General features: G+C 44.3%; 1 protein-coding gene across 2 annotated transcripts in view; it reads right to left on the reverse strand.

The window, feature by feature from the left end:
- Frmd4a (FERM domain containing 4A) overlaps positions 1 to 21935 on the reverse strand; it is a 590863-nt gene that overhangs the window by 442624 nt on the left and 126304 nt on the right. Inside the window, exon 1 of one of the 2 annotated variants that reach the window (XM_063276496.1) lies at positions 270 to 717. The exons of the other annotated variant lie outside the window; for it this stretch is intronic. Coding sequence (XP_063132566.1) covers positions 270 to 302 — 33 coding nt within the window. The 5' untranslated portion in view covers positions 303 to 717. Of the gene's footprint in view, positions 1 to 269; positions 718 to 21935 lie in introns of those variants that run through there. 2 annotated transcript variants of the gene reach the window in all.

Here is a 21935-nt window from a genome sequence, read left to right on the forward strand (position 1 = left end):
TGTCTAATCAACCCGAGAGGCAAACTCATTTACTAAGATTCCCATTGTCCACGCTGACAGATGGCTCCCCCACCCCGCCCCCCTGTTCTCCCCTTCCCACCGATCGCGATAGCCCTGCCTTGGAGGCAAAGCTATTCTTTGAGAGGTCCAGTTGCATTCGCCAGCCTAGTTCTGAAATGAGACAAAAGCTAGTACAATCTTCCTTTTCAGTGAGCCTTTTCTGAACCACCAAGGAGAACGCCAAGAAAACGGGGTTTAGTCCCCCTTACCTTGGTTCTCATCGGAGATAGGAGCCCTTCCATTTTGGCGGAATCCTCATGCCAGTTTCTCTCTTCTGCAAGTTACTCTGTGTGCAGTCCTTAAGCATCCCACATGAAAAGAGCCATGCCTAGAGCCGCGGTGGCTTCCCTCTCCGGGGTGGCGCTGGCTGGCGCCGCTGCACCGTGAGCAGTCTAACTTGAATCCCCGGTGCCTGAGGTGCCTGAGAAAGGATCTGCGGGGAGAAGTCTGCTCCACTCCTCGCCCTTTTCTCCTCCCTCTCTCTCCTCCCTCTCTCTTTCCATAATCTGCCTACAGCTCTCAGTGTACCATGCTCACTTGACAAATGATCTCTGTCTTAGGTACCGCATTTGAGCCAAGAAAAGTGGTCTGAACAAACTACAGGGCAGCTCACCCAAACCAGAGGAGGAAAAGGAACTGAGCTGCCTGATGCTCCCAGCCTCCGAGCTTCAGGAGGCAGCAGGCTCTCTCAGGAGTGAGAGAGTAGATCCATCTCTTTTTAGAAAAGGGGACCCTGACAGGAATGGAATCAGTTGGCACCATTATTCAGATGGCTTTCTGGTCCACATTCAGAAAGCAGAGGAAAAAAAATCATGTCACTTACGTATTTCAAAATAACCATTTGTCAACATCTGGACAGGGAACTGGAATTTTTGATGTTTGACCAGATGTTTGGACACACCTCCAGAAAAACTTTCAAAATCAAATGTATGGATTCTATTCCAAAGGAGCTGAGCAGCTGAGCATTAAACAGTGTGTGTGTGTGTGTGTGTGTGTGTGTGTGCGCGCGCATGTGTGTTGTTTGGGGGCTATGTATGTGTGGGTGTGTGTTATAAGGAGTTGTGTGTATGTATATGTGCATAATGTGTGTAGTATGTATTTGTAGTGTGTTTATTTTGTAATGGGGGTTTGTGTATGTGTGTACATGTGTAGTGTATTTGGATGGTGTGGGTACTGTGTGTGTAGTATGTATGTTATAATGGAGATTATGTGTGTATGTGTGCACATATATATGTATGTGTGTGCATATGTGTGTACACTTGTGTTTGCATACTTGTGCATGTGTGTGCCTGTGTGCATGTGTGTGTATAACATGATGGGAATTTTGTGTGCATGTGGTGTTTGCATAGGTGTGTGTGCATATGTGTGTACACCTATGTACATACATATATATGCATGTGTGTGTGTGTGTGTTACACTGTCCAAGACTAACTATCTCACTTGGAAACTTGGAAAAAGCAATGGGAGAAACATACCAAAGACAGAACTGGAAGGTAATGAACTTGAACAGATGGACTTCTTTAGGTTTGAAGGCTCAACTGTGTATCGAGAATTCAATGCTTTCCCCTCCATGTAGTGTCTCACCATACCTAAGATCATTCACATCTTTGCAAGAGCTTGAGGGGATGTTCATTCATTTGAAACACCCAGCAGATGTAAACTGACCTATAGTATTTATACCTATTGTCCTCCACCTCTGATCCTGGAATGGAACCTGTTTCTCTTTTTTACCTGCTGAGCTGGTAAACACCCAACTCCCAACACAGCTACAAGATGAAGCTGTAGGTAGAACTTCTTACTCAGTCTCTTCCTTCATCGACATCCTTAACCATTATTAATCCATTTTCCTCCACTAGTTCTCAAAGCCATGGGCTCTTTAGCTCTTGACCCCTGACTGATCTCCTCACCTGCGCTGGGGTTCTCTATGTTCAACGCATTTCTATTCAACTTTATGTGTCAGGCACAAACTGCTTTCTCCATGAGCCAAGTGCCCACCTCTTGTCCAGATTCTCAACATACAAACTAATCATCCAGATCGAGTATAAGACCATGTCCTGATGTAAAAGATCCCTGCCACCTTGGGGACGCTTCCAGATCTTGTTCCCTTCACGACTACCTTAGTTGGTCTTAATCAGTGTCCAAGTATTTGGAGTCTCCTATAAACTCTTTTCAGTCATTCATCAGATACTTCAATACACCTGCTGTCTGCTAGGTCAGACCCCTAAGGACACAGTGGGAACAGTGCAGCCTAAGGCCTGGTCCACAACCTTATGGCAGATTCAACACAAACTCCCTGCCCCTGCCCCCTGGCCCTTCCCCCCAAGACCTCATTCTGTATGTACATTTTTGCCCATGATACTGGATATGTAGATATGCTTGTGTGATCTCTGCTTGACTTCAAGAGCTACTGTCCATGAGACATTTCTCCTTCCTGGACGTTCACTGTCAACTTCCTCTCAGGAGACTTGAAGTGACTTGTCTCCACAAGAATTCTATTCCCTCACGTCCATCCTTCATTCTACTTCACTCTCTTCTCCATACCTATCCTCTATATGTCCACAGGCCTTATTTGGGGATGCCAGGGGAGAAACTCACTCTCCATTATTCAAGGAAGAGATCCATTGTTTACTCCCTAACTTCCTTCCTGTCTGACTTGACCTTACTGCCTTCTTTGTGGAGATGCCACTCACTGTGTGCCTCCTAGACTTTCATCGTGTTGGCTCCTCTGTTTCTACAAGTTATATCCATTACTTGCCTCTAGGCCCTAGATGTATCTGTTCTAGAACATTCTGCTTTGTTTCACACCAATCCTAATCCCAGAACCCCTCACCAGTACTTCCAGTCATGCACAGAGTTTCCTCCTTGACCTTTTAGCTTGGGCACAATTGCTCTCTGTTACTTTGCCTGGACTCCCCAAGTGTCCCCAAGTGAGTAGAACACAGAACGGTGTCAGGGTTTACGAAAAAGTTACACTGATCCTCTTTTGGGCTCCGTGGTGTCTGACAGACTCCAAGCATGGTTTTTGGAACCAGAACAGCCTACCAAAGCCAGAGGAAGGGATTCTGGGAAGGAATTTTGAAAATCCTATATATAGCACCTCCAAGAGAAGCATAACTCTTGGGGTTGTTTATGCTCATCTTCTCAAACTGGAAATCCCTGAAATCTGGGGTTGTTTGCCCCCTGGTCTTCTTCACTCTTTCACATGTGTATGTGCATGTTGTGTGAAGGCAAGAGGCTGATGTTAGGTCTTCCTCTGTTCTTTCCCACCTTAGTTTTGAGACAGATTCTCTCACATAAGCTAGAGCTCATTTGTCAGGCTAGTTGGTTGATCAGCAAGCCCAGGCAGCCTCCATAATTCTGGATGTACAATCTCACCCACTGGTACCTGGAGTTTTTACACTTTTTTAACGTGGGTATTGGGGACATGGGTTCTCACGCTACACAGGAAGCACTTGCTCATGAAGCTCTTTCTTTAGCCTCCATTCATCGTGTTTCCCCTGCAGCCTGTGAGACGGAGAGAGTAGCGAACCCAGGGATGTGAAGGACCTGCAGCACTGTAACAGTGCTTGAGACGCCACTGTGGCTGCAGCCCTCGCTATTGACAGTGACCACGAATTGTGCCAGGCACTGTGCTGAGTGTCTCCCCTCATTCCTTTTTCTACTTCCTGCCCTCTGCCCTCTTAAGGGAGATGTTCTTCTCACTCTTACCTTGAGGATGTTTTTAGCCAACTCACACATCCACCCAATGGAACTACATTCAACCCAGCGAGGCTAGTCCTGGTACACGGTTTCCGTCCCATCGAAAAATCTTCTACACCGATCTAAGACATCCAGTGTGTTGAAAGCATATTTACTTTCTGTTCTTTAGTGGTGGGAGGTTATGAAGGTAAGCATGAGAAAGTATTATTTTAGGCCGCTGCATTAATATTCAGTACCTCAACCTCTTACTTATTCACGAAACCAATATTCATCGGCAATCCACTGCAAGCCAGAGCACTTATCAAGCGAAAGGTCTCGTCTCTCTGAAGAAGAGACAGTTATTTATAAAATGCAATGTCAAGTTATTGCCTACCGTTCCCAAGGCCTCTAAATATCAATGGCTATTGCTCATGTATAAAGCGACTCGATATTTTGAGGAGGGGAGAGACACCCAGCAATGGTAGCCTTAGGAACCTGGTACCCAGTGTACCCAGTTGACGGTAAGTATGGGTACCCTGATGATCTCTGCCATGATCACCATTTCAAACTGTTTGAAACTATGGAGTAACAATTTGCCCGGGTCCAGCCAGAGTTTTCTGGAACTGCTCTCTCTTTGCACCTTCACATTCCAAACAATCTTCTACCTTCCAGAAGGGCCAGGTTTATAACCTGAGATGGACCTGGAGGAAGAGGTAATGAATGTGGGCATGTGGAAACTGGCAAAAATCTTTATTAAATGGGTGCTGCGTTGAAAGAGAATCTTGGCTGAGATCCAGCGGAAGGGCTTGCCGCTGTGGGATGAGGGCTTCTAAACTCAGAGGGAATGTGTCTAGCATGAGCTTCTAGCCAATGGCCTTTGTCCTTCGAGGCATTCTTTTTGTTTCCTTTTGGATCTTGAACACACACACACACACACACACACACACACACACACACACAGAGAGAGAGAGAGAGAGAGAGAGAGAGAGAGAGAGAGAGAGAGAGAGATTTCAAGGTAAACTTCTCTACATTAGAAACATGGGTAACTATCATGAGGACCATTAGGTTCGTCCCAGTCAATAGGTCAGGCTTCCCATCTCGGCCACACTAAAACCCAACCCTTTGTTCTTAGTGTCCTTGTCATCATTGAGGTTAATTTCCTTAAGTTCCTTGGAGTCTCTGGGGATCACGGCTCACAGCACAATTACGGTTCAGTACATGGGGCCAGAGATACCCTGCTTCATAAGCGGCTTTTCATTCGTTAAGGTAAGAGGACCCCAACCTGACATCTATTTAGGTTGTATCCTTGCCCGTCCGTCTCATCTACAAACATCCTCATTAACACTTCAGCTTTAGGGCAGTAAAGGGTTGACGTATCTTCTCAGATGAGTCCTACCTCAAGTAACACTGAGTGAGCCACTCTGCCATATCCTCCAATTCGCCTGCCTGAGAACCCTCACTCGCACCCTAAACCACACGCACGTGCTTGGGCTCATAATACAAACTGAAGGGTATCCCAGGGAAAACCATCACTGACTACCTGATAAGGTCCTCAGTGAAAAATCAGGACTAAACTCAAGTACTGGAATTTATCCCTGACCGAATAAGGATAAACATTCTGTAAGTTGCTATATTACAGAAATTATAGAGCGCTTGTGGGTCTCGTGAAGGACTTCCACGTGTTAGCTCTAAAGAACACTCCAGTAAAGAATCCAGTGTAGCAGGGCAGGTATTAATTTCCATTTTAACAAAGGTGGAGAGGCGAGGTAAAAGAAAGCAGTATTTATCAGACCTTGACTCTTTTTCCTAGGACTTACGGTGGGTTCTGTTAAGTTGCATCTGGTTTTCTGTTCCCTAGTATCTCATCCCTCCCCACTCAACAGATGATGGCCAGAAAGAGAGAATTAGGCTTAGTGGTAAATAGAATCACTGGGTCTGGCTGGCTGTGCATTTGTGTTACCTAGGATATTTGCCACACGACTTGGCCACATTCTTGATTTCTGTGTGTGTGAGTCCGTGGCTTGCTTCAGATAGTAGGATAACCGATATGGTGAAGTCTTCAGGATGTCCGTGGGGAAGAAACAGTGAGGCTAGTTTGCTGATCTCAAGAGGAACATGAGGAAAGAGCCCACAGCCTAACGAGCGAGCCAACGACTCACAAATGAGCAAGGCTGGTCAGAGCAGCTCATCCTGGTCTCCATGAATGAAATCAGGCCCACGGATTCCAAAGCTAGCCCAAAGACCACAGAGCTCCGAAAACATATACCCAGGGGACACAGCTCCATTAATGGGTCAGATGCTTGCGGTGTCCCATGAAGACTTGAGTTCTGATCCCCAGATCCTACGTAAAAAACCACACACACACAATGCCACGTGCCTTTAACTTCAGTGCTGGTGGGGCAGAGACAGAAAGATCTCTGGGCTTGCTGGCCAGGCAATCTAGCTGAATTGGCCCAGGTCAGCAATAAAGCTTGCATCAAAAAACTAAGACGGAGAAGTAGCACACTTTTGTGCGCATGCGCTCAGGTCCGGCAAAGACACCCTAAACATAAGTCTTCAACTCCAAATCTCAAGTTTCTTTTTCTTTTCTTCTAGACCTAGGAAAGCTCACTGTATGGAATGATGGACTATACGATTACGGAAGTGTTTTCTGCGACTTCGTACCAAAGCCTTTGCTCTCATATACATATCCCAACACCTTCCTGTTACTGACTGCCTCAGAGAAGACGTACTGTGTCTTGTTGACTGTTCTCTACAGTTAGGGCCGGCTGGGGAAAGCAGTCAGACGGTGGCGGGTCTTGGTTGATCAGTCATCTTGTCTTTATGATCTTTTAGATTCTCTGCCCCATTTTGTAAAGAACGGTGATTGCCTAAAGTTATCAGCACTTGGTACAGAAGTTAATTGGAATCCAGCCCTGGGAGACAGCTTCCTTCGGAGCTTCCTGTCTCTCCGAAAAAAAGCCACACAGCGGAGAAAATAGAACTGCTTTTTTCTTTGTCATTATCATAAAAACTTGAGCTGAAAATGGGTCTTTACTCGTGTGTTTGTTGAAGATGCATAAAAGGCAGGGTGATTACTCTGAAGCTTTTGAAAAGAGATAGTTACTTTTTTTTTTTTTTTTTTTTTTTTTTGCCTTTAAGACTTTCCATTTAAAAGCTTTTGCCAGGACAGAGAACCCCAGAAGCAGTTGCTCCAGGGACCCCTCAGAAGACCTTTGGGAAGCCCTGATGGAGGAGGAAGTTGAGACAAGGCATCTGGTAGAGCGGGAGCTGGCAGGCCTCTTTAACCTTCTCCAATCAGCTCCTAGGAAAGCTGAGAGCATTGCTTGAGCACTGTTGTTTCTGTTGGGGTAGATATTTCAAAGTTCCCAAATGAGAATTTGTGCTGAGGGGCACTGGGTAAGAAGGCTAGGCTGATTCCATGACAGGTTTCAAATCGGCAGTTAAGGAGACTAGGCCTAAATCTGTTCCCAAGAACTAGGCAATCCCAGGCAAGTCCAGGCCTCAGAAGCTGCCAAACCCACCTGGCCTGAAGCAAGGACAATGGGTCAGCAACAGTTTCCAGACCTCCCCAGCAACAGTTTCCAGACCTCCCCAGCAACAGTTTCCAGACCTCCCCAGCAACAGTTTCCAGACCTCCCCAGCAAGTTTCCATTCCCCAAAGCCCAATAATGGAATGTCCATAGAGGTGGACCCAGCAGATTAACATAGAGGTCACCTATCCCAGAATTCCCTAATGTGCTTTAAATCAGGCCTGCAAGCTCACTTGGGTGTCTCTCTATTCTGGTAGTGGGAGAGTCCAGCATGCTGGACTTGTGGGGAATAAAACATTCTTTGCATTTACATATTATTTGAGTCAGGGTAACATTCTTTAGCAAATCGTGGGCCCTTACACCATCATTAAAAATAAGGTTTAAAAAAATTAAAGTTACAAATGATAATAAAAGCTAATGAATGGAGGGATAGAGAATGAACTATTCCAGTACATGTGTACATTATTAAGTGATTACTATAGGATAGTTTTTTTTCTTTTTTTTCTGAGTCTATCAAAGTGTTTAGGAGTGACCGGACCGTGCAGAAATCATGTTGAAGTTTCTTTTGTTCCACTTGCTTACCTGGGTTTCTTTTGCTGCTAAGAGGCAATCCCAACACTACAGTCAACTTGTCCCCATCTTTATCCAGATAATCCCAAGACGACAGAAAAGTAGGAGTGATCAGAGCTGGGGAGAATCCACTGACTTCCAGTTTTTGAGACGCCTCAGAATCCTCAAGCTGTGTAAACTGAGCAAGACTGTCGCTCTCCAGTGAGCCTATCCGAGACTTGGGATAGGTAAAGGCACCCTACTGACCACCAAGTTCACCTAAGTTTGGTTCCGAGATGTTGTGAGCTTACCCCAAGCCATGTTCCTGAGGGGAGAGCCTACTGTTTACTGCACGTTAGGCTCAGCTACAGGCCCTGCCTTGAGATGGCCAAGATGGAGAATAGTGGTTGTGCTTCTGAAGAACCCAAAAGATTGGCAATGTTGGGACTTAGACAAATGGTTGAAATTATGCTGGGAAGAAACCTTCAGAGAGAGGGGAGGAGGTAGGGGGAGGAGGGAAGGGGGAGGGAAGGGGAGAGGGATCAACAATAACAGTGGAACCAAAGGTTGGACTAGGTATTAATTTCTCCAGACATTAACGCCTCACACAGAACACTCATCTTTCATGGTAGGGGATGGGGTACTGAGAACTGAACCCAGTTCCTCATGCATGCTAAGCGTATACTCCCACTGAGCTACAGCCACGCCGCACTCCCATCCGTGAAGCAGGCTTTACTCCATGAGTCTGTGGAGCTATCATGAGGGAGGGGTGGAGTCAGCGCTGAGAGAGGAGTTCAAGGACAACTTGTATGAAAAAAAGCAAAGAAGCAGAAAATGCTGTTTTTATCTTACTCATTATCTCACTTAATTTATTTTATGTGTATGGATGTTTGCTCTCTCTCTCTCTCTCTCTCTCTCTCTCTCTCTCTCCTGTGTGTGTGTGTGTGTGTGTGTGTGTGTGTGTGTGTGTGTGTGTGTGAGTCCACCATGTACATGTTGGTACCCAAGAAAGCCAGAAGAGGGCACTGTTTTCCCTGGAACTAGTGCTACAGAGGTTGTGAGCTGACATGTGGGTGCTGGGCCTTGAAGCTGGATTCTCTAGAAGAGCGACAAGTGCTCTTAACCAGCGAGTCATCTCCTCTAGTCCTGCCAGAAAAATAGCTTATTTGAAGACAATAGACAGCGAGAGATTCATGAGTGCTGATGTCTGACCTCCTGCTCATAGATTTTCACCCTCTTAGTTTAAAACTTAATTCCTGCCTCGCTCTACCTGAAACCATTTTTATGCCATGTATGAAGAAAATGACAGGGTTCCTTTCCCTTCATTAGAAGTCTCTTGAAAAAGAAATTGTACATTAATTTATTGGAAACCCTGCAGGAAATTCTTTTACAGTAAAAGCTCCTTTTAAGTTTATTTAATTCTAGAAGTTAAAATAAAATAAAAACACCCGCATCCAATTTGACAGGGCCTCTAATTAAAGTGCTGGGATTACCTAATGCAGTTTGGGGGCAATTGTGACTCTCTATACAACAAGTCCACCCTCCGTGCACTATTTACAAGCTTGGATTAATTGTTCAAATCAATTCCGAATCTTCTAGAAACAGGGTTGATTTATTTACTGTAGGTGTCTGAACCTGCATGAGTTTTATAGATGCCCCATACACACTGGGGCTCAGGGAGCACAGGAGAGGGCACTGGACCCCTGGATCTAGAGTCCCAGGGGGTTTTGGCTGTGAAGTAGATGCTGAGAATCAAACCCAGATCTTCCACAAAAGCAGGAAGCGCTGAGTGATCTCCCTAACTGAAATCACAAGAGAAAGTAATTGTTCAATTGGAGATTTTTTTTTGTTTTGTTTTGGTTTTTAACTGGGTCAAGAGAATGAAATTAATGTTGGTGGTAGAAACTGATGGGAATTGGCATCGCTTGCTTTTCTCCTTGCCGTGACCAAATACCTGACAGGAAGCAGCTGAGGAAGGAGCGGCCTATTTTGGCTTACAGCTTCATGGGACAGTTTATCATAGAACAGACGGATGGCATCTTAACCTGCTCTTGGCCTTGGGGGACAAAGCACAAGGCTCCTTGCTCACCTCTGTGTAGGTCGGACGCCCATGCTTGATGGGCTTTCTCCTTTTCCTCTTTTTATTCAGGCCTGGATTCCAGCTGGTAAACAGACACCACCACAGTCAATTGCTCCCCTTAGCCACATCCCCAAAAACATCTTCAAAGACAAAGGGAGAGGTGTCCTTCTAACTCCGTCAGAGTCGTCAGTGTAGACCAACTATCCTGGCCTCTTTTGCCCAAGAACTTGGAATGAATTCTATTTTTGTGAGATGCAACTTTACCCTGATGTTTAGATGTGTCCCTTAAAAGTGAAACTCCAATGCTGTTATTTCCTATGAACAGTAGAATATGTTCCAGTGCCTAGAGCCATAGAGGTACCTGGATTTCCATCAACTGAGGAGATAAATGTTTATACCTTCTTTCTAGTGAGAACAGATCTTTCCTCGCTCAGAACCTCAGCCTGAACCTAAAGAATAAAACTCAAGATGAGAATTGCATTGATTTTTAAACATATTGGTAATTAATCTTAAAAACATAAAGTATTAGTATGACGGTAGCCACGGGGGAAAAAATCCCTCTATTTCAAAACTTTGTATGGTTTCCCAGCGTGACTTACCTGGACATAGTTTGGAGAAAGGCACTTGGCTTTTAAAAATCACTGAAACCCCTTCGTTATGCCACTGTCCTAGCATTAATCAGTAGAATTCTTATAAATTAACCTAACTCTAGTAAAACACTCCACTATATGATCCAACTTTTATAATCACAAGTTCAAATTTTAAGTTTCCTTTCATTGTCTCTTAACTACAGAGTTAAAGTGTTCCTTGTGCTAAATCTACACTATCAGCTATCACAGTTACAAATTTTAAGTTTCCTTGGGTTGTCTTTAACTTAAGGTGTTTCTCGTGCTAAACTATATGATCAACTCTCATATCCACAAAGTCAAGGTTTTGAGTTTCCTTCAATTGTCTTTTAATTGTAAACTTAAAATTGTTTCTCCATCAATAAAATTCACTGCACCCCCAAAATTGTTTCTCATTATGCTAAATATATATTCATACATATATATGTATACATACATATATATGTATGTATATATATACGTATATGTATATATTCAGTCACTTAAACAGAAGAATAGAAAGCCCTTCTTGCTTCTCCTGCTCCACAAAAGGGTTTTGTCTTCCCTAAGCTCACCTTAAAGACTGTCCATGTTGTTAACAAACTTATCTCTTTTATAAACTTTTATAAACTCCCTCCCCATGCCCCAAATAAACTCCATTCATGGCTGGAATCTCGGGGGGGGGGGAGGGGATGCCTCAGCATGGGCCCACAGAGGCACCCCCTTCTACCTCACCATACCTGGCTCTACAAAACAGATCCTTGGCTTCCTCTTTCTTCCTTCCTTCCTTCCTTCCTTCCTTCCTTCCTTCTTTCTTTCTTTCTTTCTTTCTTTCCTTCTTTCCTTCTTTCTTTTTTTATAAAACACAACAGAGTCCTTTTACTTTTTTTTTTTTTTAAATCTCTGGCTTGTTGAAATCTATGCCGAGATTTTCTTAGCCAACTTTCTATTCTATTAAATATCCAAAGGGAGAAAGGATAAATTTGAGACAAGCAACCCACTTACTTAATGAAGCCTGAAGTACTTTGTGCAGGGCACTAAGCCCGTCTCCTAAGGGTACTCTGTGCACTGGCAGCAACGCACGCCCACACTTGACAGGATGACTTTCCCTTCACCTCTGTGAATGGACTCTTTCCTTCCTGCGAGCCCAGGTGCGCTGCACAGGAACAGTATGTTAGCAGGTTTGGGGAATAAAAGCCCATTTTGTCTGTCTCTGTTTATAAAGGAAATTGTGGATTTCTGTAACAGCGTCTTACACAGGAGCTGCCAGGATGTGACATGTGACTGTGCAGGCACAAGCCAGCATCGGAGCATAAACAAACATGACCACTATGGGAGCTCAGGGTACTTCCCTTTCATGTCAGAATGTGTTTAGACAGCGATGCAACCAGAGAGCTTGGAATAACAGAAAACAATGCCCAGGAGAAAGGAATGCATTGGATTGGCTTCCCTGGGGCCTTGATTTTGCTCTTCCTTTGTTAGAACTCAAGGGTATTCAACATGTTGATCATCCTTGTGCCCAGCTGTTTTTTTATGTCTGGGCAGGTTTTGCTTAAGTGCATAGCTGAGAATTAGCATTGCATCCTAGTTTCCTATTGTGTGCATACCGTGGTGTGTGCAATGCCTTTATGGTGGTCTATTTTGCATGCTTATGCCAAGAATCCAGGAAAACCCATTTGCCTAAGACTTTTTCTCCAGAGAGACCCAAGACAAAGGATTAGCAATGGATGCCTTTCATTCTTTCCTTGAGTCCTTGTCGTTCTGCAGAGAGAGATGAGGCATTAAATCTCAACATCTAGAGAGCAGGTTTTAGGGAAAAAGGGTCCGGTTCTCCGGGTTTGAGGGATGGATGGCTCAATGGATAAAGAATTTGCTGTACATACATGGACTCACAGAACCCAGGGAAAAGCCAGGAAGGCATAGTAGCCCTCCTATAATTCAGGCACTCAGAAGGCTAAGGAAAAGGGTCCCAGAAGGAAACTCCTGGCTAGACTAGCCTATATTACTTCAATTAAGAGACCCTAACCCAACATCAACCTTGATTATGTACAAGGACACACACACACACACACACACACACACACACACACACACACACACGCTAAATTATTCCTTTGAGTTGGGTGATGGTCTCAGGAGATAGAGATAGAAGAAGCACTGTGAGTTGGAGGCCAGCCCAGTTATACTCTGAGATCTGTCTCAAGAAACAGAAACAAAAGAAGGAAGAAGACCAGAATATTGTACCAAAGGCGGGGCTTGAGAACCCTGGCAAATTCTGCCACACTGTGCATGTTTTCTAGTGCACATTAACCTCTCCACATTTCTCTAACTCTATTGAAGAATAGAGGCAGTTAGTGAAAAAGGCACAAATATTTCCTGGTGGGGAAATAGGTAGAATATTTAGAAGAGAGAATAATCTTAGTACTGTAGTGACTGCTACAGGTGACAGTCATAGCTTAGGGTTATAGTGTCTATCAGTGAGGCCGTCTACAAGAGGGTGCCAAGGTGAACAGAATGGTAACCAGTTGGCATCCATGGCAGAACAATTCTCATATCAGGAGCCACACTGGGGATAGGCATCTATGGCACTTCTATAGAGTCATGACGGCCAGAGTAGAGAGGGCTGGTACCTACCTAGCCAGTAGGGATGTGGAATCCAGAGCATTTGAAGCTGTGGGCAGGGTCCAGCAGGGGAAACAGTGTCCCAGTTCTGCAGAGAGCAGGATAGAGTGCTGATGATAGTGGACCAGAGGCAGATTTAGTACCTCCCTGTAGAAAATGGCTTGGCAAGAATGCAGGCAGCAGGCGAGAGCACGGTAAGAGCAGAGCCATTTGTGCCAAAGGCAGCAAGAAGAGCAGTGCGTCAGCTATCCAGGCCTGGGGTGAGTGGAACACTGAGGACTGGCAGAGTGGGTGAGAACCAGCATAGTAAGCATGATGCAGTGGTCTCAGGACCTCACTTACAGCCAGTCTAACTCCTGTGACACACGCAAAGGAACTGGGCAGTCTTTCTCTTCACTCTATTTGAAGTCTCATGGTAGAAGAGAGCATATGTTAAGGATTCATTGGTTTATTTGAGCCCCAGGAGTTTTGGGGTTCTCCTTAGAGATTCATCAAAAGAGACTGCAGTGCCTGATGGCCCTGGATGCAAGGTGACATTTCAAGAATATGCTTATTCACAACAAGAAGTAGCCAACACTCATAAAAGCAGCAACTCTGTCCCTGAAAAGGACAGTAAACCTAACTGCATGATACAAACACCACAGGATATTAGAGCTGAACTATACATTACCTAATCTATTTGCTCATTGTACAGAGAAGTCAAGTCCTAGAGAGTTTGATGGTTTTCTTAAGATTACAGAAGGTTAAGACTTTGTGTCTCCCTCAGCATCCTGTCCGCTGTGTATAAAATAAAGGAATGGAGTTATTATAGTGGAGTGATTTGGAAAACTATCTCCATGGACATTTATCTTGTGTTATAGCTGATAGATGTCCCTCCTCACCCTCAACTGTACATAAGAAAGCAGCCTAAAGCAATAGAAAGCTCATAACACCATTCTAGAGAATGGACTCAATGAATACTGAAGGAAGGAGGGACTTGGAAGTTAGCACGTGTGGACAGTCTGAGTTTGCTCTATTTCATGATCCATTAGGTGAGAAGAAATCATGTGTATTGGTGGAGGTAGACTGTGTTGTCATGCTTTGAATATGAAATGTCCCCCACAGGTTCATGTATTTGAAGTTGGTCCTTAGCTGTTTTGGAAGACTGTAGAACTGTCAAGAGATGTACCCTTGGTGGAAAGAGTGAGTCACTGGGAGTGAGTCACTTGAAGCTTGATGGCCTGGGATATTTCCTGCTAACTCTGCTTCCTACCTGTAGATACCTGTAGTGTCACCAGAGGCCTCATGTTCCTGTCACCATGATTTTCCTGCTGTGTGGACTGTATTCCTTCAAACCCTAAACCCAAATAGACCCTTCCTCTCTTCTTGTCAAGTCCCAGAGATGAGAAACATAATGGATATGTATCCACTGGCTTTTCATGTTTCCCAGTTTCCCCAGGAAGGAGGTGAGGAGGATGCATCCCCGAAGCTCGCAATGGGCAGTTCTCAGCTTGCTAATGTTGTGTAGCAAAGATCTCTGCCTTCCAGTCTTTTCAAATGTAATACTTCCTTTCCCCTAATGAGATCTGTCCTAACAGTATGCAATGCTCTTCTCTGTGGCAATCATTCTTCTAGCTTGCCCTGCGCGCATCCTTGATTTTGCCCTTTTCTGGTCTATAGTCTGTGGCATAATGCTTGTATTAGTTTAGTAATCGTATTGCTTTCCCCAATCTAGGGTATCTTTTTCTTAAGTCCCATGGTTGGGGACAAAGAATTGTACACACACACACACACACACACACACACACACACACACACACACAAATGGTTTGTGGTTCCTCCTTACACCTGAAGTCCTTTTCTTTTTTTTTTTTTTTTTTTTTCCGGAGCTGGGGACCGAACCCAGGGCCTTGCGCTTCCTAGGTAAGCGCTCTACCACTGAGCTAAATCCCCAGCCCCACACCTGAAGTCCTTATTTGGGCTTTTGGAGTCATCTGGTATCTTCTTTTTGATTTCCACCCTCCTGGCAAATGCACTATCCATCCAGCTTCTAGGCTCCCAATAATTCTCCTCCATATGCATTATCTTATCAAGAATCTACCTTTCAATCCATGAGAAAAAGCAGGCAACAGGCCCAAAGTCCATTGCTTCATAAGCACTCAGGAAATATTAGGTATCCTCCAAATGCGTATCAGCTCTCTTCCAGGAACAGTCTCTGAGTAACCAGCTCCCACCTATTCATCCATCCTGCACAGTCGGCATTTAGTTCAGGTTACTCTATGTCCTTGTTATCTTTTAACCTTCAACTGCATTTCAGCCTCTAAGCACAGGGTCTCCCAGCTCTGCAGTTTCTGTTTCTCTATCCAGTGTCTTAGAAGATAAGAGCTTAATAGCTTCCATCAATGCTGCTGTTATAGCATTGCTAGAATGTTCTTAGCTCAGAGAATCCCTGTATCACTGTCTCCACTTTTAAATCCCACAGCAGAATAGCACGAATGCAAGCATGGAGGTTAAAGAAAGAGGGTAAATATGCCTGGCCATCTCTACTGTCCTCTAGCAATTCTCTCACGCTAAAGAAAAGGATAAGTAAGGAGCAACGGTAGCAAGTGTCCGGGCAGAGATGTGTGTTAGCATCGTCCCTTGAGTCTAGTGCCTGTGAACTTCTGACTCCACTAGAAAACAAGCAAAGTCATGCTGAGTGTTAGGAATCTTAACCCACACAACTTTGTAACGGTAAAAGCTTTGGGAATCGAATTGAATGCTTCCTTGTACCTTTAATGAACACTCAAAGGAGATTCCCCTCTCTCTTTCTCATGCATGAAGCTTCAGGATGCTCTATCTGACTACAGGTTGAGAAATGGAGCATCTCGACACCTCCACACACAAGGCCAAGATTGGTGCTGCTTTCAGGCATGCTCCCAAAATGCATTTGACTAAATGTTTTATAGACCTCCCCCTTTGAGTGAGAAAAGACCATTGGTGACAGTTTCTATTCCATTGACCGGAAACCAAGACACAGGGAATTAACAGTTCATGCACCACAGTATAACGTTATATCCTTAGTTAGTAGGCGAGTCTCTTGTTCATCCTGAACAGTAGGCTCACCCAGTGTATCAGTGTACAATTAAGAGGATTAGACATTAAGTGGAAGTCCGAGGGTATCTTCCCTAAGTTAATGAAGACCAAGATAACACCCAGATCCTACAAGTAATAGAGGTTTATTTTTTTTGAAATTTGTTTTTACAGTTTTATTTCTTGTGTGTGTATTTGTGTGTGTGTGTGTGTGTGTCTGTGTGTGTGTGTGTGTGTGTGTGTGTGTGTGTGTGTGTGGTTGACACACACTCATGCTGTAGCATGCAAGTAAAGGTCCCAGGATAACTTTAGGAATCGATTCTCTCCTACCCAGTGGGCCTTGGAGGCTGAACTCAGTTCTGGTTTGGAAGCACTTGTCTTTACCTGCTAAGCCATCTTGCTGGCTTTGACCCCTGTAACCCATAGGGCCAATGGGAGCCTTCCACAGTAGCCCTTGGTATCTGTGTCACTGATTAGGAGATATAATTGGCTGCTGCTCTCTGTCCCCTAAGTGTTACATCAGGTGTCATGTGACTGCAAAGAAGAACCAAAAGTAGTGTCGGCTGTTGCCATGGAGACCTAAGAACCATCTGATTTGCTGTGGCATCATAGAAGCAAGATTGCAGTCATCGGTCTTTATAGGCTGTTGAAATCTATCTCATATTTTTAGAATGTGTGACATTTAACACGTTGATGAATATTCCCAGCTTCAGTACACATACTTTGCTGCTTTCACATTTAGATTGGGTTTTTCAGCTCAACGGTCTGGATTCCCCCGACCCCCACCTCTCTTCCTGGTAAATGCTGGGTCTCCTTATGAGTAAGGGTAGTTTTTTCTATGCTTTCCTTCTTCCCAAAACCCTGCTTTATTCTTGCTTCCTATTTCCTCTCTTTATTCCACACCTATGATCATTTTCTCACTAGGGTGTCTGTGTCTACTTCTACCAGCCTCCCCTTGACAGCCCTGCATACAACCGCACCCATACCATGGTGTCCACTGCTCTCCATTGGTCTCACATCTTGTGCATTAGCCAGGGACTCACACACAGCCCTGCATCTCCGCTGAAGGTGCATGGCTACTTCCCTCATGCTTTTGTCTCTCGTTACCATCCTCTATCATCCAAGATGATTCCCATCCACCAATTCATTTATCCAAGCATAAAACTGCTCTTCTAGATCTAGAAAAGGAGGGCTCTTGTTCTCCATTTTGTGAAAATTGCTAACAGGATTTTCTTTACCTCTGTCTAACACATATACACACACACACACATACACACACATACATACACACATACACACACCCATACACATACATACACACACATATACACACACATACATACACACATATACACACACATACACACACATACACATACACACACTGAAACACACACACATACAAACACACATACTCATACATACACACACATACACACACTCAGACACACACATACAGACACACACATACACACACTGAAACACACACACATACAAACACACATACTCATACATACACACACATACACACACTCAGACACACACATACAGACACACACATACACACACATACACACATACATACACACACATACACACACATATACATACACACACCCAAATACACATACACACATATACACATACATACACACACACTCAGACACACACATGCATACACACATACATACACACACATACACGTACACACATACACACATACACACACACCACACACACACACACACACACACACACAGAAAGAGGGAGGGACATACATATACAGAAGGGCAAAGAGAGAGAGGGGGAGGGAGAGGAAGAGGGAGGAAAGGAAGGAGAGAGAGAGAAAGAGAGAGAGAGAGAGAGAGAGAGAGAGAGAGAGAGAGAGAGAGAGATTGATTTAAATTTATTTTTTCTGTGCTAGGGTTGGAACCAGAGGCCTGACACATCCAACCCTCTAATGCATCGCTAGCTGCAAACTCTGCAAACAGTGCCTTCAGCTCTTTAAACTTTTAAGTTTCCTTCTCAGTCCTGATGGTAGAACTCATGGCCTTGTCCGTGGTGGGCAGGTAAAGGCTCTACCACTGAGCTCTCACACACTACCAACTGCATATGACATTATCTGGTTAATGCATTACTCACAGGTTTCTACCACGTTCTCTAAACGTACTCAAAAGATATCCATTAGTTCGTCAAAACAGAAATGTAGATAATCTATTTGGCATAGAAGAAATCAAAAGGAAAATTATAAACGCATTCTCAGAAAACACAATCCACATAAGAAAGCACTGAACAGAAACCCATTAAGGTGTTGTTCTGCTGCCATGGGGTAGGCTCCCCTACGCGGTTTTTATCCATCCAGTCTCAACCTGGTTCATGAAAGACCCTCTTTTGCACCTCTGTCCTTGAGAGAGTTCTGGAATCCCTCAGACTTGTTTCCTCTGTGAAGCTCTCCACAGAAGAGCCTTCATGCTCTCTCTACAGTATTAGGGGAAAGTTCAAGTGTATCCGTGAGTGTGACATTACCTAAGTGTGACTCTTCCTCTGTGTGCCTCTCCACGCAGGTTACTCAGTGTGAAAATGTGATGGGTTCCTTGAAAGGTTTGAAGCAGTTTTTGCATCCCACCTGTCTCATAGGGGTCCGCAAAGGATGACTTGTTCGTACTGCATTCGGAATCACCTCAACAGGCCACAGCTGTCAGCGCCGTGCACACAGCAATGTGAATTAAATGTATTTGCACAGGCAGTAGTATCACACAGAAACAGAGAACAATCTGCACTGCCCACTGTGCCATCAAACATTCCAATGCTATCCTTGTCAATATCTAGGTCAAGTTAAATACTGTCTTCAGAAATTTCACTCTGGCCCAACCATGGCTAATTTTGTTTTCTGTTTGAATAAGAGGCCTGACACTCATGATCTGGGGAAGAATATGAAAAGGATTGCCCCTACTGCAGATGACTTTGAAACACATACAGGCTGTCTATAAGTCAATGGAACAGTACATTGCTTCTCCTCTGATAGGCTGCTTCTTAATTAATCTACCCATCAATCAAGCATAATGTACTAAGTGATGGGCCTCCCATTGAAACTCTGCTGCAGAGGCTCCGAATACTTGTATTGTGTGGTTTTACATCTGGAGACCTCATTATATCAAACAAAACCAAACCTACAGGAACCAGAAATGGTCTGTGCTGCTTTTCTTTTTTTCTCCTTTTTTTTTTTTTAATAAACTCTTCTGCTGTCTTATCCTACACCGTGTGTGCAATACAAGCCTGTGGGGGAAAAATGACCTGAGGGAATGGATAGAGATCATGGGCACAGACCAAGTTTCTGGGAGCTTAAAACTTAGGTAGAGAAGAGACAAAAGCCTTTCTGAACTGATAAAAGCTGAGCTGTGGAATGGGATGAGGTGATGGCGGAGTGGAGACGGCACAAGCTGCAGTCGGTGTGTGGCTGGGTAGAGAGGAAGGCTTCATGAGTTCTAACGTGTGCCGTGCATTTGGGCAAGTGGACATAATCTGCAGTTGGGGGTCGAAGCCGAGTCACGAGGGCTGGTATAGACAGCACTGGGGGCTAAATGGCACAGCAAGAGGAATTCCGGCTAGAACCAGACTCTGCTGCACACGGCTTATCCCATAACCTCTTTATTTATTTTTTAATGCTTCTACCTTCCTCTTCCATCATAACTGATAGGATTCTTAACACCCGAGGCTTTATAAAGGCTGGAGGAGTCATAAGAAAGAAACAGAACACTATTTGAATGAACAATGTTAACCTTCTTAATAGGTTATGGTAAACAGGCATATTAGCAAGAAACAGATTATGACGTGTGCACACCTCTGTAGTCACAGACTGATATATTTCACTTGCAGTTAGTTTGTTGTTGTTGTTGTTTTACAGCACATGCTAAGAAATGCCACTGTGATATTTTAGGGTCAATGCCACATCCTCTTGTCAGGCCACTTCCTGGCTTACTTGTTAGCCTGGTGACACAGAGGGCAATGCACTATTTCCTTTCCAAGACTCCACTCTTCTTTCTCTTAATTAGTTCTCTTGCAAATGGTGACTCCTCTCTCTCCCTCCTGTGTCTTCCCATTTCAAAGCTGACATAACGGAGGGGAACTCCCACTCTGTAGTTCTCTGAAGATGGGGTTTTAACGAACTGAAAGTCTAGGGCTTAGGACTTTGCAGTTAACGACACATGTTGGGCAAGCCAGAAACCTTTCAATGATGACCCTGAGCAGTTTCCCACCTGATCTAATTCTAACTGTTCTGGAAAGTCTGGAGGTGATGATGTGGATACTCAGGATTGACTCTGATCATTACCGATAAGCAGTGTGTGTGTGTGTGTGTGTGTGTGTGTGTGTGTGTGTGTGTGTGTAAAGGGAAGCATTGAAAACTCTCTGAAAACTACCAGAGAATGAATCGAGAGTATAAGCCTTCACATAACACCCACCTCCATTGTTCACGGGGTTCTGAGAGATTTTACATCCACTTGCCTCTTTCTCAGTCACCAGTGTTTCACCTCCAGCCTGCCCAGTTCCCCTAAGCCTTTGCTGTGTCCTCATGACAATGCCTTGACTGTGTGCCCTATGCCATTGGGTATCTTAGTCCTCATGCCGGCATGCTGGTTCATACCACATGGGTGCCTGAGCTCTCATGCTGACGTCCTGGGTGTATGCTATATGCCCACAAGGTACCTTAGCTCCTGTAGGGCGAGCCTGAGTTTCACACGAACATCTGGATTTCCTTCCTTTTTAACTGAAGTGGAATCCGTGTCACTTATATTAGCAATTCCACACATTAACAGTGCACAACCAAGACCTTTATCTAGGTCTAAAATATTTTCATCATCCTAATGGAACCCTGGGACCATTAAACAGAGAGTTATCGTATCTTTGTATTAGAACATTCAAAGTTTATGAACTATTTTAATGGACCGCTCATACCTGTTAACTAGTTTCAACCATACTTACCCTAATGTGCTACAGAATGTGAGACTATGGTCCTCTTAGCCAAGCCCCTGAAGCCATCACCAACCTCTCCACCTCCCTTGCTTTTCCATCTTCCCTGGCTCTAGATGTCACTGTTCTTGACTTCTGGGATCACCTGTCAGTTTCTTCTTTAAAGAGAACGTGCAGCGTTTGTCTTTCATGCCTGATACGTCACTGAGCACAACGTCCTTGACTTTACACCCACGTTGCAGCAAATGACCGCATTTTATTGTTTTTACAGCAAATAAGATTCCATTTCCTTCATCTAGGCATTGACGCACAGAGTTCCAGCTTGGTTTTACATGTTAGCTGGGGTGAAGAGTGGTGCATGAACATGCAAGTGTAGATATTTCTCTGACATGTTGGTTTTCTCTCCTTTGGAGATACACCCAGGAGTGGGATTGCCAGATCATATGACAACTTTATTTTTAATGTTTTGAGGAACCTCCATACTGCTTTCCATAATGGCTATATTAATTTGCATTTCTATTACCAGCATAGGAGAGCTCCCCTTTCTCCACATCCTTGCCAGAATATATATATATATATATATATATATATATATATATATATATATATAGAGAGAGAGAGAGAGAGAGAGAGAGAGAGAGAGAGTCTGGAAAATGGCTCAGTTGGTAAAGTGCAAGTGCAAAGACCCAAATTCAGGAGTTGGGGATTTAGCTCAGTGGTAGAGCGCTTGCCTAGGAAGCGCAAGGCCCTGGGTTCGATCCCCAGCTCCGAAAAAAAGAACCAAAAAAA

Source organism: Rattus norvegicus, chromosome 17 (assembly GCF_036323735.1).
Source record: "Rattus norvegicus strain BN/NHsdMcwi chromosome 17, GRCr8, whole genome shotgun sequence".
NCBI lineage: Eukaryota > Metazoa > Chordata > Mammalia > Rodentia > Muridae > Rattus > Rattus norvegicus.